The 26,247-nt window shown below is 36.1% G+C and overlaps 1 protein-coding gene across 6 annotated transcripts in view; it reads left to right on the top strand.

The window, feature by feature from the left end:
- Positions 1 to 26,247, top strand: part of ARHGAP15 (Rho GTPase activating protein 15) — a 619,196-nt gene that overhangs the window by 354,944 nt on the left and 238,005 nt on the right. For 5 of the 6 annotated variants that reach the window (XM_021076338.1, XM_021076335.1, XM_021076341.1 and 2 more), the window contains one exon: positions 5,322 to 5,444. The exons of the other annotated variant lie outside the window; for it this stretch is intronic. In XM_021076338.1, coding sequence (XP_020931997.1) covers positions 5,322 to 5,444 — 123 coding nt within the window. The remainder of the gene's footprint in view (positions 1 to 5,321; positions 5,445 to 26,247) is intronic. 6 annotated transcript variants of the gene reach the window in all.

Below are 26,247 nucleotides of genomic sequence, written 5' to 3'. Positions count from 1 at the left end.
CAGTACATTAAGCCCAAACTTACCCGTTCTGCCCACTGCCCACTCTGACATAGGGAGTTATGTGCAGTTTTTTGAGCTCTAAAACATCACTCTGGAGATAGCAAAGCAGTACTTATTACAGCCTAATGAATTAGAGCAAGCTCGTATGCTCTGGAAGGGAATCAGGCAGGAGGCTGAAAAGAAATTTAATAAAATTTAATTCTCAGTTTTGGGTAGGGTGCTCTTGTTTCTGTAGTTTACAAAGTGGTACCATGGGGTAATTCCAAATACAAGAAGGTTGTATTGGAAAATATGAGCGGAGGCAATCAGTACTTTGTTATGTAATCCATGCGATGGTTTGAGAAGTGTTTGGGAATCTCTGGGGATGAAGAGCCTGATATAACCCTATTTTGTCATTTCTTTTTGGAGCTCCCTCTCCGAACACTGCAGCATGGTAAGATGATTGTACTTGGCAACTGCTGCCAGCTTTGCTCTGAACATCCTCTGAGACTCTGTTTTGGGAGCTCTCAGCTGCAATACAACTATCTATACTTGATGTTGATCCCTATGTAAAACCCTACCAAAAAAGTGACAACAATTAGCCTAGAAAGTTGTTCATAATAGCATTTCTGCAGGGTAATGACTCTCCTTTAGCAATGTTTCTGAAATGTTACTCTCCCAGCATTTCCAAATTAAAAAAAAAAAAAATCAACAACATGTAATTGTAACATGGGAATACCGCGAGAACAGTAGTTTGGCAGAAAAAGGAGATATTTCAAAATAAGATCCCTAGCAAGAAAAATTCTGGCAGATTCACAATTCTGGATCATGTTATCCAAACCATTGTATTCTGGAAGATTTAAGGGTTTTTCCTTTGTGGTTCCCATCCCTTAAAAGAATGGTAGTGGATGTTCATCCTCCAAATTGTGTTTCTCCCCCCTCCCATTACTAAAGTTGGAAAATAATATACACAGGGCATCCAGTACAATAAGCATTCCGAGGTGTTTTAATACCATAATGGCTGTGTCAGGCACAAAACTTGTGTTGGACTAATGCCTATTCTTATATGTAATGATATTTATTGAAGATCATCTTGAAAAGCCCAGGATCCTAACTATTATATGATATGAGCAACTTTAACACCAATTAAATCTCTCCACTCTCTAAGAATGGTACTTAAAGCTAATGCCTTTGGCCTTTGAGTATGAGACTTAAATTGCATATTGTTATTCAAAATTGTTAAGCTTTGAAAAATATTCCATTTGTTTGGGCTTTAAAGAAAAGATCATCTGTCAGTGGGAAAAAAAAATGGAGCATAAAGGAAATAAAAGTAAATTCTAGAACACCTGGAAAGTTAATCCAAGTTAAGTTAACTTTTCATGGAGGTGAAAATATGTAGAATTAAGAGTGATTCCTCTGTAAATCAGATTAAATGCTTTGGAATTTAAACCCATATCTCTTTAGTCTCTTTTTATTTTTAAATAAAAAGTTTAAATGGGACTGGGAAAAAAAAAACTGCTCATTGGCTTAACATAAATCTTTAAATTGCAGTAAGCTTCACCCTCAAAAAGTAGTTGAATCTCTGAGGAAAAAGAAAAGGCTGAATTCTATTTTTCATAAATGATGGATTATTGTACCACACTGTGTATTTTCCAGTAAAGTGTCCTTTTATTTGCACTGTGTGATTACAAGTTTCTAAAAGTATGTGTGGGGTCATTTGGGTGCTGTGGGAAAGTGGAAGGAACACTGTTCTGTTAAAATCAGTAGTGAAATCAGAAGCAAACTATGTCCTGATTATCATAGGCATGTGTTTAAATTTTGCTTTCCTTAATTGGTTATGTTGTATTTACTTAAAATGAACAATTTGGCAAGTTTTTCTCCCTTGACAACAGAAAAGCGTAAACTGTTTTATAAGTTTGGCTGTTAAAATCAGATTTGTAAACCACAATATTCAAAGACTTTTACTGCTGTTTACAGGGGCCCAGTGATGGACTTTGCTTTATAACCATGCGCTTTTTACATTTTTAGTTTGTATTTATAGTGCTTTCAAGTTATTTGGTTAATAGAAAGTATGCCATATATTATAGCCATCTATTGACTTTAACTTCTGCATAACTCTCCTTGGTACAAAATGAGCAGAATAAATGATGGCAAAGGCCTTGTAATTTGACTTGTCATCTGAGGACGATTATTTATGGCATCAGGAAATGGAAGCTGACTCTCTAGTCTGTCTCCAGGAAAGTCATCATTAGAGGCAACTTTGGAGAGTTTGGTTATGTTAAAAACAGTATAATCATATCCAAGACTCTGCTAGTTTCTCAGTTTTGTAAGAGAAGGAGTCAAGCTAAAGTGTTTAAAAATATACTTTCATTTTCCATGAAAAACTAGTGCACCTTACATACATTTCTCACACGTGGAACCAGATGGTAGTATTAAAAGCAATATAATATACATATACACCTCTCTAATTAAGAGTACTATTACCAGCGTACCTAACGGGTTCCAAAAACCTATAACTCACTCGATAATTATTTTCATAATCTCACATTTATATTGTGTGTGTTTTAATTTGCAAATGACTTTTTAATCATATCATTTTAACTAGTCAGTAAATGACAGAAAAATACCTCCTTTGGCCCTGCATTTCTTGACACTGTGTCATGGAAAATGACAAGATTTTGAGGTGAGACTAGATATAGAAAACATTACCTTTGGTAACCTGTGAAAATTTAGATTGATTATTCTGTATCATTTCACAAGCAGACTTGAGACCAAAATTTCTCTGAGGCAGATTTTTTCTTGAGGGATATTAAGTGTTCCTTTAGCTTCCAACACTAGAACTCAGACTCATGGGGCTTTGATACAGCTATAAGTTGGAACAGATCACATCATACATAACCAGTCCCAGACTAAAGTTGATAGGATAGCATTTAAGCATGGTATATTAAGATGCTGAAAAAGACTCTTCCAATCATACCATTTTGAATCAATTAATGCCCGATATTCATGGTCCCATAAAAGCAGTTGTGGGCATGTGCTATTTCTCCAAAATGACTGAGGTCAGTTCCACCTCCAAAATCCCTTAGTCTCTTACATTCATACTCCATACCATGCTGTATTATTACTACATCGGTCATATGCATTTTTATCCACAACAGTTAATTCCAGCACTGACATGTATCAGTAGTGTTCATTTTTTTGTGTTCATTATTTTTATCATCTAGCAGCACTATAGAGAAATATCTGAGAAACATTAAAATCTTCGTATCATTAAGATCTTCTAGTAGTCATATTTTTAAAAGTAACAGGAAATATATTTTAATTATATGTTAATTTAATACTATATTTTATTTAACAAAAACCAAAACATTATTATTTCAACCCATGGCACAAGATGAATTTCAAGTATTCTGTTGCTGTGAGTGACTAGTGGCTACCATATTGGACAATGCAGGTCTAAAGCAGTGCTCCTCAAACCATTTTAAGTTTAAAATACACAAGAAATGATATTTGTGTAGCTCATTGGAATAAATACATAAGACTGTGCATAACCCATGGCAACTTCCCAGGGGCTCAGGCTGCCTTGGTCCTGCTCTGTTACCCTGAGAACTAAGGGAATCCATAATGCTCACCCAGCATAACCGTCCTGTCAGGTACAGTAGTTGGGAAGCTCTGGTCTACACAATGGTTCCCAACATTTTCAAGTAAGAGATCCATTGATCACCTTCATATGGTAGTGGTGTACTTTTACAACCAATTCATTTAATATATAGATAGCAGATAGGTAGATGCTATATAAAGTGATATGTTTTATATATATGTATATATTGCTATTTATAGAGAGATATATTAGAATAATACTTTGTTTTTTGATTTTCACAGTCCCTTTACATCTTGTCAATGTGTGAGTAGCCCTTTCACCACCAATAAATGGGAACTTTAGCAGGTCCTATCAGCTTTTCCTTCAATTTAAGGGAATGATTCTCAGCAGGAAGCTCTTTTCCCCTTCCTTTCCCCCAGGAAACATTTTTGATTGTCACAACTGAGGAGAAGGTGCTACTGGTATATCTTGGGTAGAGGCCAGAGAGGCTTCTCAACATCCTTATCCTGCACAGGGCAACCTACTCAAGTGCCCCAAATCGTCACATGACATCAATAACTGGGTTATTGAGTTAACCCATCAATATTGGGTTAAAACTGCCAAGGGCCCAGCTAAGATATGTATCTTGTCATAGAGATAATAAACTCCTATCATTTTATGAATTATGAATAAGAAACATTATTAATAAGTCTGTTAATAAAGTAATTGATAATAACATATCTTGAATCTATTTAGACTCCATACTAAATAAAGGGATGGACCTTAAGTGTTATGTTCATCACGAAATTCATAAGCTTTAGCGTGGAACCGTGATAATCAGTAGACTTTCAATATATTTGCCTAGGAAATGAATTTGGCACACACCTAAGTTTGAAAATAACAGTGAGGCTAGGAAGCTGAGGATGGGGGACTGATGAAGACATGGAAAAACTTTGAGGCAATATGTATTACAGAATTTCAACTAAAGATAATTTCACACCATTAAGAAGAATAGGAAATATCTGCTTTATAAAAAAGAAATTACTTTGGTTAACCTAATAAAGAAGATAGGCAGAATTATTGGGGTAGGAGTTCTGGTTGTGGCACAGTGGAAACTAATCTGACTAGTATCCACAAGAATATGGGTTTGATCCCCAGCCTAGCTCAATGTATAGGGTATCCCATGTTGTTGTGGCTGTGGTGTAAACTGACAGCTGTAGCTCTGATTCTACTCCCTAGCCTGAGAATATCCATATGCCATGGGAGTGGTCCTAAAAAAGCAAAAATCAATAAATCAATAAAATAAAAATAAAAGCTATAAAAAAAAGGATATTAGGGCAAGTAGGACCTTTAGAGATGACTAAATTTCCAACAATCATATATAATCATAATTAATTAAAATTAACAAGAGCTTTTCCCCCCAATTTAGGTGAATTTTTCATATCTACAATTTTGTGTATAGATATAATTACATGGAATTATCCAGATTCAAGGTTATCAGGGTAAATATGAGAGAATGAATGTGAAAATAAATTTTGAATATATGGAGCAAACCACATTCTCATTACACATTCATGTTGCAGTAGAGCTAATATTTTCATGTGGGCAAATTTTTACCCCTATGCCCTATCTAAACAGAAGGGCCTAAACTATTAATTCAGGTAGCTGTCCAATAACTAATGTTTTCTACTCATATTTGCATAAAGTAATAATCATAAAGGAAAAATTTACCGAAAGCCTCTGACTTTTTTTTAATCTTCAGTGTTCAGACTTCATCATAGTGCTTCTGATACAAGCGACAAAAACCGAGTTAAAAGCAGATTAAAGAAGTTTATTACTCGAAGACCTTCTCTGAAAACTCTGCAAGAAAAAGGACTTATTAAAGGTACAGAATATTTTATACTTTTACTGTAACAGTGGTAAATAATTGTGCCTCTGTGTCCATAGTTATTCAGCTCTTAAGAAGTATTGGGGTATTTTTTTTCTTTTTAGGTTATTTTTTAAATCTTCTGCTCTATAACAGAGGGAAAAAGCAGTTGTCCAGAAAACAAATCCTGAGAAAATAGAAGTTGTATCATAGGATGTCATGAAAACATAGATTTGAGAACTGGAAGATTGAGAAGCCAGTCTAAATGAAATAATATATCTAAAGTAAAGAACAAAATAGCCTAGGAGTTCCCATTGTGGCTCAGCAGGTTACAAACCCAACTAGTATCCATGAGAATGCAGGTTCAATCCCTGGCTTTGCTCAGTGGGGTTAAGGATCCAGTGTTGCTATGAGCTGTGGTGAAGGTCACAGACCTCTCTAACATCTTCCATTGCTGTGGCTGTGGCCAGCAACTACAGGTCTGATTCAACCCCTAGACTGGAAACTTATATATGCCACAAGTGTGGCCCTAAAAAGCAATAAATAAATAAATAAATAAATAAATAAAATATCCTAGACCAACCTGGCCACCAAAATAGAGAAACAGACTCTGGCAGGAGACTGTAATCAGAATCCAGTTCTTGGTTCTACCACTCACTAGTATTAACATTGAACAAGGTATGATTTTTCTGAGCCTCAAATACCTCTTCTCTTAAATGGGGACATTTATACCCACCACCACTGAAAAGACTGTTGAAAGAAATAAATGAGGTAAGGCATTTAAAAGATTTCACAGAGTTTCTAGGACATAAGTACTCAATAAATGTCCTCTGCTATTGTTAATACTATTATTATCATTCATTACTGTTGCTATTACTGATAGTGTGCCAGAAAGGTGAAAGGATGGGTGAATATGTAGATGTCTATAACTGGAAATCACCTCATAGATCACACAGGCCAAATGCATTATTTTTCTAAGAAGAAGATGTGCATCATTTCCCTTATTCTTCCTGGTTTTCAAATTTTCAAACTGATAGATATATTTTAAAAATTAAATACAAGAAAGAATTTGAAAATGGGCTAACATAAAGTCCTAAAATAAACTTGGAAAACAAAGGTGAAAGATTGATCCACATAGATATCAAAAAAATGATTTAATATACAATTATTTCTCAGGAGCAGGGTAGAGTAGATCTCTAATTAGTATGAGAATTATCTAAATAGTTGACAATAACTGTTTGATGTATCAATTTCAGTCCATTTTAAAAGAGGTGAGTGTTTTGCAAAAATGATCTAGCATGCTGGATCAATCATGGAAGGTGAAGTTTTATGAAGCATGAGGGTAGCTATCATGAATAGAGTGGAAAGTTCTTAGAATATAAGCATTTGGGAGTAGAGCTAATGCTTTAAATCAGTCTTATCATCTCAGATTTTTACTCTCTGAAGTGTCCTTTTCAGTGCCACAGACAGCATTCATCTTTTATTTATCCAACTTCATATAGTAATATATTAGTACCTTTAATTCTACTGTAAAATGTATCCCATAGATTATAATTTTCTTTGGAAGGATCCAGTAGCATGCCACCTGCTGATAAAGCTAGACAGGAATTCCCATCATGGCGCAGTGGTAAGGAACCTGACTAGTATCTGTGAGGACTCAGGTTCGATCCTTGCCCTCACTCAGTGGGTTAAGGATCCGGCGTTGCTGTGAGCTATGGTGTAGGTCGAAGACACAGCTAGGATACTGCATTCCTGTGGCTGTGGCGTAGGCTAGCAGCTGCAGCTCCAATTCAACCCCTAGCCTGGGAACTTCCATATGCCATGGGTGTGACCCCCCAGAAAAGAGACCAAAAAAAAAAAAAAAAAAACCCAGATTCACAGCTCTAACAATCCCAATCTTACATAAAGTCTACATTTTTCATGACTGTGGCAAAATAAAGAGGGTTTTAATTCAGTGTCAGCATCTGACCCCAATCAAAATGCTAAGGATTTAATAACCATAGTGCTCTAGAATTGGTCTTAGCAAGCAGCAGAGAAACTGGATGCCTAATGCAGTTTTCATAATGATGTAATGGAACCACTGAACATACTCTGATGGTAGATTTCCTATCTTAGAGCTCCATTAAATTTTCACCATAGCTGACCAATGAGTCAGTATTCATTAGTAGGACTATGGAAAATCTATGTGAAATTCTGATTTGATAAGCTTCCATTGTTGTCTTCAGTGGAATTTGCTTCCAAATACAGATCAAGTTATGCAAATATAGTCACTTCTTGGACTTGATTCAGTTTTAACTGTGAATTTTTTGTAAGGCTTTTTCTGAGATTTTTTTTTTAACTGAGTAGAAAGCATTAAACCAAATTTTTTAAAAAAATATAGGTCCGTCAAATTTAGTACTTTAAGTCCATTTTCTTAGCCTTCCCAAGGCAAAGATTTAGAAAAAGCAAAAACAAAAATCATTGTTTTTTATTGGTTATGAAAAACCGTGTAAAACAAATTAATGATTAGCAGTTAAATGGTTAATTTCTCCAAGTCAAATGACTTAACTTTTTCAAGGAGAGGAATAATTTAGAAAGGGATAATGGCCTTTAATTGTTCTGCAGTTCATTTGCCCCAAAAGTATATATCAACTTCTTTAAACTATCTAATTTTCCATATCTAGAATTAAGGCCTTCGTTACCCAGGTTTAGGAAGGCTCTACGTGGTAGTTTGGGTCGTACAGGCATTCCTCCTGATACCCAGGAAAGGGGCTGGCAAGGTCACAGCCACTTTTCAAAGTCTTTACTCTTTTATGTATTGCTCCTAACAGATTGAGAGGCCTTTATTGAGCCCCCACTGTGGGGCAAGAAAGGCTGTGTTTTATTGACTTTAAATGCCCAGTGGAACAATATTCGCAAAGCACTTAATGTGAAAAGAAAACTGTCCCAGTATCACACAGTCAAAGCTCACTCACAAACCCTTTCTTCAGAACCTGCTTTGTGGACTCAAGGAGACCTGGCCAATATGTGATTTCACTGGCTAAATTTTAGATCTGGAAACAGTCTCTTGATGGGCTGCATTTTCTAATTTCTTTAATGTGCCTAATGAGAAGGGTACATTGTAATGCCAAAACGGGACCAGCAGATAATTCTGAATGATCACCCAATGGAAAGGAGTCATAATAGCTAAGGTGGGTGTTGCAATTATTGTACTATTGCAGTGGTAGCCTCTGAAAAGCCTTCAATTTCTCCAAGTGTTTTCACATTTGCCAAGAGAATGGCAAGAGCTTTTTAAATGTACAAGTTTATTACATTGAGCCTCTCATGGAAAACAAAACTCCAATCAGTATAATACGTAAATTATAGGGAAGAAGGTACATTTTAGGGTGGTAGGTGTCTTTGTACATGTCCTCTACTTGCTTTTTGGAACCGAGGTAATAACGCTTTAGCATTAGCCAAATGACCTTATGTAATCTTTCAAATAGCAGCACTGACATCCAAGAACAGAAAACACTTGGCAATGCAACTTTTAGAAAAGATAACAACTGTTTGGTTTTTTAGGAGCAACTAGTATTTCCTTATATCAAAGTGAAAGAGTTAGAAAGTACTGTATATTTAGAAAATAGTTTCTTTCATCTTCATGTGGACAAAACCTTACTGGATGATATTAGTAGAAGTTTAAGAGCAATGCTGTACTACTTCTGTTTATTAATCAGTATATTATAAAGGAAGCAACTAGTTTAAAGATTAAGTACTATGCTTCAGGGGTTTATGATGAAAAGCAGTGTTTTCCTTCCTCAGTCCTCTTTTTCTTCTAATAGGGCAACATTATAATGGTTTCTACTTGTAGTTCATCTGGTAGTTGCCTCCAGTATCTAATTTTATTGTTGTTTTGGGATATAGATTTTGTCAATATGTTTCTTGTCTTATTTTTTTGGCCACACCCTCAGCATGTGCAGGTTCCCCAGGGATCCATCAAACTCAAACCACTGTAGTAACCAGAGCCATAGAAGTGACAATACCACATCTTTAACCCATTGAACTACAAAGGAACTCCTCTTTCTTATCTTTTATGTTACAATATCTTTATCAAGCCTAGAAATCACCTCAGATTTGTTTTTACAATTAAAATTATAATTTAATTAAACTGGACTTCATCTACCTGGCCCTTTTCCTCTTCAAATATTCAAATACAGCTGGTCTTGCTGTTACCATCGGCTTATCTGAAACATCCATAACATTTAAATTTCTATTTATTGTTCCATTAACCATAGAAAATTGAAACTTAATGTCTCCATGGACAAGATGAGAAATTTGTGTCCTTTTCCCCTGCTGTCTCCTCTGATTTGCTGTTGTATCTTTATTTCTACATCATGAAAATTTATATTATTTCACTGTTTGCTGTAATTATGATGTATTTATAGATTGACCCTAAAAGTTAAAAACCAAAAACATTCATCTGATTATGATTATGTGAGGTTGCCTACTGCAGCACCAAGTATTAGACTTCCTTCTCTCTTCTTACAATATCATGTTCCCTTAACTCTCAAAGAGTAATGCCCTTGATCCTGGTGGAAAAGGTGCTCCTTTCTTTTACATTTGAAAGTTTTATCAGTAAGTTTATGTGGTTTCACAACCACCGTCGTCTCCTATTTCCCCTTCCTCATATTTTAAATCTAAATTAAAAAAAAATCAATCATTTGCATTTATTTTATATTAACCAAGTGAATACTATGGAATTTTTCACCATGGAATGTGCCAGATTGGATTAGCCTATCCATGGATCCATTTGGGCCACACATATTATAACATCTTTATTTTTAAAGCTCATGCTTCATCATTTGCTGTAATTGTGCTATCTTTTTAGTCTGATGCATATTTGGATTGTGAATTTCTTGTACAGATGTTTTTCCCCCAGAGTTTTATTTTTTCTTACTTTCTGGACCTTTACTTTCTCCAAGGCTTTAATCCCTTCAATTAAACAGTCTATGTACTTTAGTCTGTGACTCCCTGGGTTTCACCCCATAATATCTTCTTAAGTCCTTCTATCTCCACTCTCATTTGTATTGGTTGCTTTCCAGGCTTCTCCTTTTTCACCCTGTGATTTCCTTTCACTGATCCGAGTTGTATTCACTGTCTTCTGAATCCCATGCATTTTCTTTCGTGCTTTAATTTCTTCTATTACCATGCAACAGCCTCTAGTAACTCATTTAGAAAACATGAGACCTTGACTGTCTAAAAATATCCTCAGAGTGCCCACACACTTGATCAATAGTTTAGTTGGGCATAAAATCCCATTGCCTCAAGAGTATAGAGTTGCTGCTTCCAATTCTTTTTCTTGCTTCTTCAATTTTTTTTTTCTTTCAGAATCATTTTTTTTTTTTTTTGTCTTTGAAATTCTGCAATCGAGATAATGTATATACTTGGTGGAATTTTTAAAATTTATTCTGCTTGACATTCAACTTGAGGAACTGTGACTCTTTGGCTCTGGAATTTTTCTCTTTATTATTATGTTAATAAGTTCCTCCCATCAGTTCTCTCTGTTTTCTCTTTTGTGATCTTTACGATGTGAATATGAGATCATCTGGATTGATTTTTCTCATATTCCAAAAGAATGATCAGTTTGATTCTCCTACCTTAATATTCCTTTATTTTTACGTAAGCAATTATATTTTCAATTATATATGTGTCTTTCTCTCTTTTTTTGTGCATACCTCACTCTCTCACATGCTATGAGAGCAAAAAATTTTTTGACCATGCTACTCCCATTCCTAATAGTGAGGATGGTACATAGCACCCCATAAATATTATTTAATTGAATAAGTGAGACAACAAAATAGTATTTTTTCTAAATTGTCCAGGGATCTAAATTTAAATTTGTTGTTTTGGGCTTTTGTTTTTATATTTTATTTTAAAATTTTCTCTTTTCTTTTTTGAATCATCAATTTCATCTAGGTTTCTTTCATATATATGTCTCATTCTGTTTCCATCATATTAGTGACTTTATGTAAGTGCCTGGTAGGCCATGAGTATCCATTCTTATTACAGAATGAGGCTCCATAAAGATAAGCTGCAACTCTGTGTACATGGATAGAGCTTGTCAATGATGTTTTTGCTCTAAAGTGGCTTATAGAGACTACCACATCTGCCTCAAACATCAAATATTTCCTTAGGATACAGTATCCCTTATGTAATATTGATAAACTGAATCAATCATTACTGAATTTTTATGAGAGAAAATTTTCAATTCCACTTTATAATTAAGAAAATTAAGTTTATTTGAAAGTAGAGCAGCTTCAGAATGTGACTAAGTTTAAAGCTGGATTTTGCCATTTTCCAGTGATATAACTTAATATTTAGTTATCAGCTTTTTCTGCCATATGAAATTTACATCATAAAGTTTAAACGAAATGATATATGGAAAGAATCTCACACAGTGCCTAGCTTATCTTAAAATTAAACATTAATGCTAATGCCTGATCATTTAGCAACTTCCTTCCTTCGTTCTTTCCCTCTGTCTTTCCTTGCCTGTTTTCATCTTTTTTCTTTCCCTCTTCTTTTTTTTTCTTACTATGTTTATGGAGGAAATCATGACCAAGATACCCCTAAGAAACCATTCTCCCAGGTATTCCTTTAAAGTTAGAGAATCAATCCAACAAATGTCAAAGTGTCAAAGCAGCAGTAGCTCACTTACTTCAAGGAAGATGTAAAGATAGTTTGCAGTTGGCTCATGTTTATCTTTTTCGGTAGGTTTTTTTTTTTTTTATCATGGTACTTGTTATACGTAAACAGACATGAACTCATTTGTACCTATCCACACCCATTTACATGGTGTCATCTGCTTGCTGGAATGTTTAATAATTACCCACACAGACACAACTAATTGTTTAAGATTTTTGTCGTATGAGAAAATAATATCTTTAAAATAACAGTACTTTTGTAAAATATGTCAGTTATATTGAGAAGTAAAGAAAGATTTGCCATTCAAGTTGCAGATAAAAGTTTGATAAACCCTAAAGTTTCAACAGTCGTATTTATGAATAGCAAAATAATTGTGTTCAGAGGAAAGTGTTTTTAAAATAATTTGTTAGAACTAATATATTACAAAGTAACCTACCTGTCACATTGCTAATTTAAGAAAAATATCTGTGAGCAATACTGCAATATACCTTTAAGTAGAGATATGCTCCAACTTTGCCACTTTATCAGTCTTAGCCTGAGAATAATTATATTTGAATTTATATACTGGGGCATGGGTCTATCATTGCTTGGGCTTGAAATACTCTCACAACTTCCACAATATGCATTAATGTGCTTAAAAATATCTTGTAAATCTTCTTTTCTTTAAACTTCTTTACGGTTCATAATTGAACTGTGATCCTTACGTGTGAGCTATGTCATGATTTAATATTATCCAAAATTAATAGCCAACCTTAAGCTGCTTTATCTTGGCCTATAAGCTTCCTGGTTCCTCTACATTTATAGTTCCCAGGCAGTTTCTGTTATTTAAAGGCTCTTGGGAGCAAATGTGTTGGTAATAGAGTACCACATAGCTAGCTTTTGTTCAATAATAAAATACAGGTCACCACAAAAGATGGCAAATGTTGAGAAAAATGTGCACCTGGGTAGCAGGTTAAGCCCATGTCTTTTAAAAGCTTGTTATCCAGGGAGGAAATGATCCTGATATTATGAGATATTAAAAGCAAAATAACTTTGGAGCAACAAGAGAAAAATGAAGTCCAGAAATGGGAGCGAATTAGGTAAGGAGAAAAAGAATGAGCCAGAATAATAAATTAGTTTCCCTGTGGTTTAAGAATGTATTTTCTTATGGAGCAAGACCTTTTCTATACGGGATTAGTTAGAATGTATTATTTGAGATGATCACTTATATATTCTTTATTTTTAGTATCTACAAAATGGTTTTACCAATAATTTCCTGGTAAAACCCACTGTATTCTGTGTATTTGCAAATAATAATAATTTGTCTATTATTCTCTTTTTCTTCCTTTAAATTATATTACTTTCCCTTTGAGCCAAGTTCTCAAGATCTTTGTCTTTTTTAATATCAGGATTTAGCACTAAAGCTGACTGGATGCCTAGTAATAACCATGCTAAATGCTGAGAATAGGAAATGAATAAGACCCAATTGATTTGAAACCAGCATATTGGCATTTTGTTGTTAGCCGATGGCCTCTAAAACCCATACTAATTCTTGTCCTGGCAGTAGATGCCAGTTTTATTCATTCCATAGACATTAAAAGGTTTTCCAGAGTTTTGGCATAGCCTGCAGGGTTAGTCCAATCTTGGTGCCAATTCAAAATATTTTCTTTAAGTCTTCCAGTTTGCAGACTGGCAAGTTTCCATAAAATAAGAAGCAGAGCATGAGCACCAGTAAGAAAATAATAACAGGTAGAGATAGGTTTTGTTTCATAATGTGAATCCAAACCATGTTTTAAGCATACTCTGTGTTCTAGTTCAAATTGTGTGTGTGTGTAGATTGTATAAAGGATAGGAAACCTTCATTTCCACCCCTGACATTGTACCAGCCCAAGTTTATGCACTCTCTGAAGTTGCAGATGACCAACAGTCAGACCAATGTGATATTTCCTCCCTGTGTCAAGAGGCTGCTGCCACAGCCCTCTGGAGAGGTGGTCTATGACCAGCTCAGCCCTCTAATCACATTCTAAATCTTTCCTCCATCAACCACCTGAAGAGAAGAAAGAGATGCTGGGCTCCCGTCAGTGTTTGTAAGAATCCCCCCTTTTTAAAGGTTAGCATTTATTGTTGATACCCTGCTGTTCTCCAGCAGGTGTTCTCATACCACATTGTTCCCTCGTGACTCCTAAACCCAGCTCACTGGCAGTGGAAGATTCTTCAGCTTAATTCTTGTTAGCTTTTCAGGGCCTTGGTAGACCCTATGGACTGTGTCCAAAGCCAGTGCTGGTGCTTCATTTTCTCCTTTGTAGTTTTTGCCATTCTACTGCTTACACAAAGTCCTGGCTGCTGATTTCTTTTGGTAGTGAGGTGGATAATTGAGGGAGAAGAAAGAATTTCTTCCTGACCTGAAAGTTGATAATTTGAAGAAAGGGGATGGATAAATGCATCATATATAGTGAGATGAATTGCATTTTTCATAGTACTTGAGAAAGGAAGTGATCATAGTATGACTGGGATTTGAGAGTCTATATTATATGTCCATTGAATGTCTCTAAAGGTGGTACATATCAGAGTTCTCCCAGCCAGTACCTCCGCTTCAGGGGCCACATTCAGCAGATGTGTGGACTGCTATCGGCCAAGAAAATATTAATATCAACAATTCATTTTGACATATCCTGAGATTAAGATTAGTGCCCCTTTTATTTCTTTAGCATGGCTGACTGTTTGGTCTACAAATCCTGCCCCTCAAATTCATGTATATTATAAATCAGCAAGATTCTACAAATTCCCAGCATAAAGAACTGTATCATTTTATGTGGGGTGGGGGGCACATTTTGTTCAATATAAAATATCTCTTTTGACTTGTTACCCTTCCTGATTAAGTGACATTGAAATTTGACTAGCCTCTGTAATAGTCATCAGAAAAATTACTCTGTGTGGCAAAAGTGCTATTCCAGCACATTCTATTTTTCTTTGTGGCAAAGAGGCAACAGACCATATCAGAATTTGGATAATCATAATTGGTGGTCTGTCAGTGTTAGTCAAATTGCAGAATGGAGAGGTGTAACTCCCAACTTTTCTTTGAATTTGACTATGTTGCTCTAAGTGTGTTTTATCAAAGCATTTTCTGGGGCAACAGATCTGAAAACATAAACTTTATGTAGCATTGTTCCTCCTTAGATATTTCTCTTTAATATGTCCTTTCTTTTTGAAGATAAAAGTACATAAAAGAGTTCTGGGAATAGGCAGCTATATGTCATAAACACCCTTCACTCCCCCTCGCCCAGGACCCCCAGAGCCCCGAAATTTGGAAATAATTTGATTGAAGTGATGACTGCCTTGATCTTTTTTGAATACCCCTCCTTCTTCATTGTCTTCTCTCTATGGGAGGCAACAATCCTGCCACAGAGTCGTTCCTGGGAGAGAAAGAGGTATTTCAAGCAACCATATTTTCCAAACACAAAATTGAGACACATGGCCTGACAATGACATAATATTTGAAGTAGAAACTGTGCTCAAAGATCCAGAACATATGGTTGAAAGAGTTTTCTTATAAAAAGCAACTATTAAGACACTTCCTAGAGTCTTATTCACAAAAGGCGCACTCTTCTATCCTTTTCATTCTCATTTAAAAATATCACCCAGACATTGAAAGACTGACCAATTTTCCCCAAACATGTTGCCTTGGCGGTGCAAGAAGCACCCTGTTGACTAGAAAGTTAAATGCACAGCCATCGAGGAAGCAATGCAAACCAGACTGCCAAACATATTATGAATATATTGCTCTTCTTAAAAATGCTAGTTGGTTTTTCATACTGGAGTATTGACTAACTGTCTGTGTTTGATGTATGGTTTACCAGCCTGATGTCGACTTATGGTTAGAGCTTAACTTGTTAGTTCTGCTTTTGCAGCCAATTCAGAATAACTACAGATGCCTTGAGATATTAAAATTGACTGCTCAAATGGACTCAGTGTGGGAGTTTCATTGGTTTTAAATTGATAACAGCTGAAAGAGTGAATGATTAAAGTGTACATGGGCATACAACACAGCTCTTTCACAGGAACTCTTGTGAGCAAACTCCCTTAGTGTGGGAAATTTTTCTTTCTTTTTATATCACAGTTGTTTCTAAGAAATCTTGGGTTAAATTCTACAATTGCATGGAAATATTCGGGAGCCTACAAGAGAAATAACTCCCAAGAAACTGAGATAAATTTTGATGAAGTGGATTTCTATTCTGCAGGGAACATTTAAAGTTAAGCAGCATTCTATAAGGTGGTAATTGTGTCTATTTCCCAGGCATCTGAGTTAAATAAGCTGTATAAGAAGCATAAACTGTCATAATAGAAGGGTTGGCATGTCATGTACCTCTCCTTCTTCAACTCACAAAAACAGAAGAACCAAAGTGCCTTATCACAGATAACTCAAACAAAGCCTCTTCTTTGCTTTCGTATTCTCCTGGGAATAGTTATTATGGTTTTCATTATTTAAAAAGGTGATCTGGGAGTTCCTGTCCTGGCTCGGCGGTAACGAATACAACTAGGGTCCATGAAGATGCAGGTTCGATCCCTGGCCTCACTCAGTGGGTTAAGAATCTGGCATTTCTCTGAATCTGTGGTGTGTAGGTTGCAGACATGTGGCAGACATGATCCTGCATTGCTGTGGCTGTGGGTTAGGGTTAGGGTTAGGGTTAGGGTTGCAGCTCTATTCACAATAGCCAAGACATGGAAACAACCCAAATGTCCATTGACAAATGATTGGATCAGGAAGATATGATATATATACACAATGGAATACTACTCAGCCATAAAAAAGAACGAAATAATGCCATTTGTAGCAACATGAGTGGAACTAGAGACTCTCATCTTGAGTGAAGTAAGTCAGAAAGAGAAAGACAAATACCATCTGATATCACTTATATCTGAAATCTAATATAAGGCACAAATGAACCTTTCCACAGAAAAGAAAATCATGGACTTGCAGAATAGACTTGTGGTTGCCAAGGGGGAGGGGATGGAGTGGGGTGGTTGGGGAGCTTGGGGCTAATAGATGCAAACTATTGCCTTTGGAATGGATTAGCGATGAAATTCTGCTCTGTAGCACTAGGAACTATGTCTAGTCACTTATGATGGAGCATGACAATATGTGAAAATAGAATGTGTACATGAATGTGTAACTGGGTCACCATGGTGAACAGTAGAAAAAAAGTTGTATTGGGAAATAACTATTAAAAAATTTTTAAAATATTAGAAGCACTAACTGATAGAGAACATCAATTTATAATAAAATTGGGGTTTATTGAAGAAATATAAGGCCAAATATCATGTAGCCATTTCGCCTATACATTTTAAAAGAAAAACTAAAATATTGTGCCCAGCTAGCATATCCCAAACAAGTAGCAAATATCAAGTGTCCATTAAAATTAGTGGAATAAGATGTTTAGATTTATTTGGCAATAATATTTGTGGATACTGATACATATGTTCAGACATGAAAGATAATCAAATTTTAAAAGATAGTATAATTTTAAAGCAAAATAAGTGATATATATTTATCCTGTATTTATTAGAAAGTGTTACCGCAATATATTTAATGCTGAAATCTTGTCCCAAATTATACCTGTGTACTGGAATAAACCCTAAAATTGCCTAACTTGATGCTTTCCTGAGATGCTTACAACCATTGAGATGCTTCATATTGTGATGGATAAGAACCATCTAAGAGGCTGTTAAAAGGATTGGCATTTTCATAAGATTAATTCCCTTAGAAATGTCAGAGCAAAGGAGAGAATTTTTCTTTCTCTTTCAACAGTTGTTGCGCTCCAATTTTTTAATGATTTTCTTATCTACCCATATTAGACAGGAGGGAGATTTTAGAGGAGATGGAATCCAAGTTAAACACATGTGAGGGTCATTAACTTGAATATATCACTATTAACTTAATCCTTTGAACTTGGAACTCAAACTCATAGGAGGAAAAGAAATGATGGAGGCGGAAGAGAACTGGCCTCAGTTAACCTCACAATGAAGGAATCCATCATGCACTAGAGGCTGAGAAATAAGAAAGCAGATGGTCTGAAAATAATATCTTGAGGATATCTAGTATCTTGATATTCCAAATAATCTAAATTTCAGAAAAGCCATTATTCCCCAGGCCCCCTCATCATTTATACCAACTCATACATTCCTTCTCTGAACAGTAAAATACTGTGTTTACCTCTCTTGTGACTCTACATTTCAAATGTACCCAGGCCTTAAGCATGTTACAATTTTTCCATTTTTAAAAAAAGTAATTAGCATAGGAGAACATTCAATATTATATAAAGAATTTGACAGGACCTCACTTACTGTTTTTTAGAAACAATTAACATGTCAAAAGAGGAAGTGAGAGCTCATTTTGGTTACAAATCTGTTTACATAATTACCAGTTGAAGAAGTCAAACATTTTAGGGAGGAAAAAAAAGCAAGGTTAGGCCTCTCTTCATCAAAAGCAGAATTCCCAATGATGTCAGTATCTCAAATTCTCTAGCATAAAGTTTTTTTTTTTTATTCATATACACAGTTGTATGCTTGCCCCTTTAAGCAGAAAGATCAGGTATACACAGTATGAATGAATAATCTTGAAGAAAAGTAATATTGGCTAGGAATACACTATTCATCATGCACAAGGGAAGACAGTCACATCTGTGTGTAAGGTTATGTTCAACTCAAGATGCCACAGTGATATGGAGAAGGTGTTTCAGGGTGGCTATGTGGTGTAGGAACATAAGCATTCCAGCGTGACCACACAGTGCCACTAGGAAATATGCTTTTCCCATGCTGCATCGTGGAGGACAGAATGGGAAATCAAAGCCCTGTCCAGGGAACTGTGTCCTCAGACAGGACTGATGGGCTAGGAGTATGGGAAAACAAGGACTGCAACCTTGGTCTAGGTTGAGGATAGGGCATTGAAGAAATTTGGGGAGGTGGCCATCATATCTGAGGCATTCCGGAGAAGGTAGTAAGTACTTTTGGGTAAAGTTTAAGTGGAAAATTCTTCCCTGTGATAACCCAAAGCCATTTGTTCCTAAAATCAGTTATTATAGCATGAACACTACCAAAAGCCTGCAGGAAGCTACTGTCTCCCAGATGCAGTTCTCCAAGTTAAGAGTTTGAGATACTGCCATGGATTTGTGTGTTTAGCTTTAGTTTTAACTACTTCATGATTTGAGCTGGATTATAGTCAACTGAGATCCGCTAGAAGGATGCTGTGCTAATCCACCCTGCACACCACCTCTAGGAATGCCTGGGCAGCCTCTGCTGGAGAAGGCTCCCAGCCTATTGCCTCCATTATCATCAGCCTAGAATCCTAGACTCCAATATCCAACAAGAAATGCAGCAATGCATTTTGGATTTGGGGTGAAAAGAGATACTTCAACATAAAATCACACTTAGTTTTATGTGATATATATATATATATATATATATATATATAAAGAACACTTGAAATAATTAAATATATGAAAGATTATTTTCCCTTCTGGGTACATGTGCTGTGAAGTGATAAGATTATAGTGACAGACCCTCGCTATGCTATTTGAAAAAGCTCCATATATTCTATTTTACTCAGGAAAACAGTGTATTGCTATCATTAAGCCATAAAGGTCTCTTTTTCAATTTTGAAGTAGATTTGAAGTCTAGTCTTGATTCTGTTACTTATCTTCTTGTGAATTTGGAGAAGGTAGTGAAATTCTTCTGTCTTAACACTTCCTAGATAATACCTCTTAGGATAGTTGATACTGTATAAAGAACAATTAGCATAGCAAGTAATAACTCTTCATTCTTATAATCCTAATTCGACTCTTCCTATTGCATAGCATATTACTAGTGCTCCTCCTGAATGCAGATTAGGTATTCTGAAAATTGCAAAACAGATAAAATATGGTGAGATTTTTGTGACATGGCATTAATAAAGCCAACGTGTTGAGCATTCTATGTGCCTCACACTGTGCTTGCAACATTACTTGTGTTGTCCAATAACAAGGATAAAGAACTGTGCTTGCATTTCTTTATGCTTTGATGGTTATTCCTATTGCCTACTCACATATACTCTGTAAATCACTATGTTCTAAGAGAATACAAAGTTACATAAAGCAGAATCCTCCAAGAAATGAATAAGGAAGGAAAATGCGCAACAAATACAGCGTAATATATCAAATGTCAGATGCTTCAAGGGGCATGCAGGTCACAGATTTGGGAAAATCACACTTGGAAAAAGTGTAGAAAAGATTAGTACTTCTTTTATTCTATAGGCTTTAAACTGAGTCTTGACTTCATGCAGTTGGATATGTGAAGAAATGAGTGAGACATTCAAAGCACAGTTACAGGAAAGCCTAGGGAATGATGGCTTGAATGAAATGTAGAGGATTTGTGAGAAGTTTTGGCAGGTGTTTTGCATAGTGCCAGGCTAAGGAGCTTGTATTTTATTTTATAAGCAATTTTATTATTCCCTCAGTCCATATTATATACACATATATATGTATATTTAATTTGATGAACATTTATTGGGACCCACATTGTGGGAAACAATGGGCTGGATACTGGGCCTTGAAGATGAATAAGGTGAGATTCCTTCCTTCAAAATTAAACACTAATACTACTTAGAAAAAATACTTCAAAAAACTCACATCCATACCCTGCCAACTTAGCTCCATTTTAAAAGACTAGTGGAAAGATATATAGTTGTCCCCTACCCTACGCAAAGAATTGGTTTCAGGACCCCGAGCAGATACAAAATTCGAGGAAGTCCAGTATCCGTAGTACAGTTTTTCCTCTGTATTTGCTGGCTCAGCATTCCTACTGATATGGAGGGCCGATTATATTAGAAAGTTGTATTATGGACTTAATGCTTTTTATCTAATTTTACTTAATTCCTATATAACTTCAGTGAGCCAGGCCCCAGCAGCCTGTGAATATGAATGAAGTAACACTGACATTAGGGCACAAATACCACAAGTCATGGCTCCTACCTGTATAATCATAGCAATTGAGGCTTTCTCTGTTTCCAAGGTCTCCCTCAGCTATTGCTGTGAACACCCGGAATTCATTGCATATGAGGAGGACTGCTCTCCTCATGTTCTTCTCCTTTGATACTTCTTCTTTGAACCTTACTGCCTACAAACTGGCTAAGGAAAGCACTTCACCATGGTCACAGATAAACAGCATCTTCCAATGGATGGCTGTTTCACTGCTTAGGCACCGTCCAGGAGTTTCCAAACCCACAAAACTTTTGAGTGTCATACCGTGCTTTGATCCCTCTGGTTGCAGTGCATTTCTGGATTCACTTTGTCTCCAGAGCAGACAGGGAGACTGCTCTTTTCCCCAGCCATCTGCATGTTACATTTGGTTTTTTGGAGCCTAAAACAATAGCACTTAGACTTTAAATCTCACAGCATAAGAAAATAGCTTCTTTCCATTCTGTCTGAGGCTCTTTCCTCAACAGAAGTTAGATCTACCCCCAGGAACTTAACTGGGATACAGGAACCACTTTGCCATCTCTCAGAATTCCCATTGACCTATACACTCAAAATACCTCTCAAGTTCACCATGTTTTCACCAACAAATATCAGCACTTGACATTCAGCACCCGGGCAGTGACCATCATTCTACCAATTCAGTAGGCAGACCCAATTGTGATACTCCATTTCATCTGTAAGTGTGCCCATCCCTCATGGGAGATCCTGTTAGCTGGAAACATAATATAAATAAAGAGTATAAAATAAACCCAGAAAATGTGAAATATGCAAAATGCATCTTCCAGTGAGGTATCTATTTATTCAATTCTGTGGACAGCTTTGGGACAGGATAAGGTGTTTTAGAAATATTATTGCATAGTTTTTTTTTTCTCAGTAAGGACTGAAAAAGAAATGCACACAACTGGGTTTGACTGGAAGCCCAAAAGAGACAAAATGTTTTCGGAAATGTGTGCATCATGACCTACTAATTGGGGCTTATAACCCCCTCTCTCCAATTACATTCCTGGAAATGTTTTTCAATTTCTTTGCATAAAATAATCAGTGGAGCGCAGGGAATAGGCAAACCTGTGCAGAGCTTACACCGCACCTCCACGGAGCTAGCCAACACTTCCACAGAACCGCACGATTCCCCGGCTCTTAATATGGTTTATTATAAAATCCTTTACCTGCCTCAAAGCACTTTTCATCAAAGCTGCTTTTAAGCTGAAGCTGAGCACCAAAGAATGCCTTTAACAGAATCCTGAAATAGCTTTTAACCCGAGGCTGAGAAGAGAAAGTGCTTTTAACCTAAAGTGCTTTCCTCTTAGGTACTTCAGCGTGTACCTAGCACTCAGCATTAGTGGCTATGAGAACACCCTTAAGACCCAAATGAAAGAGACTCTATTATAGATATTCAAACCTGTTATATTAATATATTACAAGTAATATTTGAAATCATTAAGCAGTTTTACTCCAACTAAATTTGAATCTTTTCTTATTGAACTATGCATTCATGCAAATAAATTGAAGTCTTACCACCTGGGATTCTAACAAATCTATGCTGATATTAGGAAAAGTACAGTGTTCTTGCCTAGATTTTACTTAAATCCAGAGTGAGTCAGAATTTCCACACTTTCTCCACCCTAAAAGAGACTTTTAACTTTTATCAATCACTGAATGACATTTCCAGTTTTAGTCCATATTTGTTTGTGCTAAAAAGGTAATTTCGTCTGTCATTTAGAACTAATTCCATCAAATATCTGAATAAATTTTATGTATCTTGTTTTCTTCTTAGCCTCCTCACTTAAATAGAAATGAAAATACTGATTTCATACTAGTTTTAACCCCATTGAAGTTCCTACTAGTAAAGTAAGTAGGAAACCTAAAAGTTTTAACTTCAGAGTAATTACAGTAAGTTGTGTGACTGAGCAAATGGATTCCATGGACAGTTTTCTATTAAAAAAAAAAAATCAAAAGGTACACAAATAGAGATAAGGTAGCAAGCTCTGATATTCTTAGAACTTTAATCCCCTCTGTGATTTTAATAAGATGAGAATAGTCATAGGAAAAACAGAAAATATTTTCAACCCAAAATGTAAATAATCATTCTTTGCTAAGCAAGATGAGGCCACGTTAGTCATCCAAAATGCACTAATGCAAACCAAACAGAAATACGTTTCTCTCATCCTCAAATGATCAGGGCACAATCTTTACATAGATTACATAAATTACACAATATTTACATAGAAGTCACTTTCTTTTATACATTGTCTTTTCCTATTCATTCATTCATTCATTCATTCATTCATATATGGGTTTATCTGGCATCCAGAAGGGAATGTAATAGGATGCAATAGAAATACAAGTGGAAGAAATTGTTAATCTTGCTCTACTGTGTAAAAGTTTCATTCACCTTGAATATGCTTTTCTAAGTTGGTAAACTTCTATTCAGTTTTACTCTTTCAGCTCAAAGTTACCAACTCCATAAAACCATCTCTGTTGTCCTCATTCTGAACTAGTCCTCTCTTCTCTTTATACCGAAACTATAATTTCATTGTTTGAATATTGTAATACTTTCCAAGGAGATGGTGAAGTGTCTCTGGTAGAGAACAGACCCTCTTACTTTGCTCTGCTTTCAGGGACGTTCTTGCCTAAAGGGGATAGGAAAGAAAGGAGGCAGGACATGAACTCTTTCAGTGGTTTTAGAATTGCTATTTCATAATTTCTCATTCCTTCTTGTGGAAACTCTTATGCCAGCGGTTGCTCCCTTGGTAGGGTTGCTCCCTTGGTAGTGTTGCTCCTAACACCAGCTTCATGATGTTGGGCTGCTCCTATGTCAAGTCTTCGGATTTCCCTTCTCTTCATTCTTCTTCTCAGACTACTGAGCACGTTCAGATATTCCAGGGCTGAAGTATTCCAGCCCTGTGACTTCAGATTCCATCTGTGTAGGGTGTTCAAACTTAATACTTCAGTTTCAATCTCCAAATTCTTGAAACTCCACACTTGCATATTCAGATGTCTATTTGATGTCCCCTGGGATGTTTTGTAGACATCTCATACTTACCTAAAGCGACCCTTGTCTCCCCAGCTTCACGTGTTCTCAACCTCAGGAAATACCTCTGCTATTTGCCAAGTGGGGTCACCTTCCTGGTTATTCTGTCTCTTCTCTCATCAACAAATCCCACCTTAAAAATATATTCTAGAAGTTCCCATTATATCTCAGTGGGTTAAAGATCTGACATCATCTCTGCAAGGATGCGGGTTCCATCTTTGGCCTCACTCAGTGAGTTAAGGATCTAGCATTGTTGCAAGCTGTGGCCTAGGTCCCAGATGTAGCTCAGATCTGATTCGATCCCAGCCCAAGAACTTGCATATGTGGCAGATATGGCCATAAAAATAAGAAAATATGTACATATATAAATTCAACCACTTTTACTTACTTCCATTGTTACTACCCTATCTAGGTATCATCCTCTCTCCCTGGAATATCTCACCAGATCCCTAACTGGCCTTTTTGCTTCTTTTCTTGACCCTTTTAAATATAATCTCCACACAGCAACTAGAAGTATCATTTAAAAGCATAAATCACTTTAAGTTACTCCCCTACTCAATAATCATAATTATTTAGAATAAAATCCTACTTAATGTCTATTATCCTTCCTGTTATCTATAGGGTCCTAGCTGCTTTGTTCCCCAGACTACTTTTTTCAGTTTTGTCCTCAACCACCCTTCCAGTTTATCATTTAACTCCAGCCACAATGGCCTTCTTTCTGCTCCTCCAAGGTACCCTATTTACTCCCGCTTGCTACTCCTCTGATTACATGCTCTATCATTGTGTTGGCATGGCCCATGCCTTTACTTCTTTGGTTCCCTGCATAATGCCATTGCCTCGCCGATGTCTTCCCTAACAACACTTCTCTCTTGCTTTCATCTCCCTGCCTGGCTTTATTTTCTCATAGCACCTATCATCATCTGACATTATGTTATGTATTAATGTGTTTATGTGTTTGTTTCCCCCATTTGCATGAGGCTATGTGAAGACGGAGAGTATCCCACCCATTATTCCATCCCCAGGAGGCGTGGAAAAATACTCATGGATGGATAGATTGAATGAAAGAATATAAAAATGCAGGATTATTCAAACCATTGGTCAAACCATTTCCCATACTGTTGTGATTCTGCATGCACGCACGTGTGTGTGTATTTGTGTGTGTGTGTGTGTGTGTGTGTGTGTGTGATTTATGTGTTGTGCTGCTTCGGGTAAACAGAGAGAAGGAGAAGTATAGGACAAAGTGCTGCCTAGGGGAGATAAATATAGAAAAAAATTATACTCATTGTTACATTTGGGTTAATAAATTCATTTAAAACACAAATTTTTTCCTTCTGGTAGATCCATCAAAATGTACATTGCATTAAATAGACCAAACCTGAGTTGACATCTATTTTAATAAGAGTTGGACAGCTTAAAAGGAAGGGACAAAGGGTACTTCAGAGAAGTGGTGTTTGAGGTTGAGGGTGAAACTGGAAAAGGGGGAGACTACTGGAAGGGAAGGAGGAGAAAACTTGGAAAGGGCTGGAGAAGAACTCGCCATTCTGTCTGCATGACATCTAGACTGTCTCTGAAACACATCCTTGGGCTGCTCTTGTCAAAGGATAGCCTGCATCCAACTGTTCAACTTGAATTGGAAGCTCAGATCCCAGCCTACCCATGTTTGGGGATATCTTCTGTCTAGATCACAGGCCAGTCTTTCCAGACTAGACATTATCCTTTTCCACCAGAGACTTTAAAATCAATTAGACTAGATGAGATGCAAAAACATGAATAAACATGTGGGGAAAAACTCTACACAAAAGTGTATATATTTAAAATTCTTATTTATTTAGATTCCAAGATGCTTAAAAGTTAAAATAATTAAGCTTTTTCCTGAACTCACTCCTTATGAGAAAAATAATCACAAGTAAACAAGGCAATAAGAGAGATTTACTTTTAGTGTATATTAGAGACTCAGCAGAGAATCATCCCAATTTTTGATATTTATGTAACACAAAGCAATAGCTGATATTTTAAATCAAGGCCTTTAGGTATCATTAGTTAAAGCAGTATCTTCCAAAGCACTTAAGATATATTCATTGCTCTTGTTTTAGCATTAAGCATATTTTTCTACATGTTACTTCAAAGACATAAGCTCTCAGTA

Source organism: Sus scrofa, chromosome 15 (genome assembly GCF_000003025.6).
Source record: "Sus scrofa isolate TJ Tabasco breed Duroc chromosome 15, Sscrofa11.1, whole genome shotgun sequence".
NCBI classification, from domain to species: Eukaryota; Metazoa; Chordata; class Mammalia; order Artiodactyla; family Suidae; genus Sus; species Sus scrofa.
This window is presented reverse-complemented; position numbering and strand designations above follow the sequence as displayed.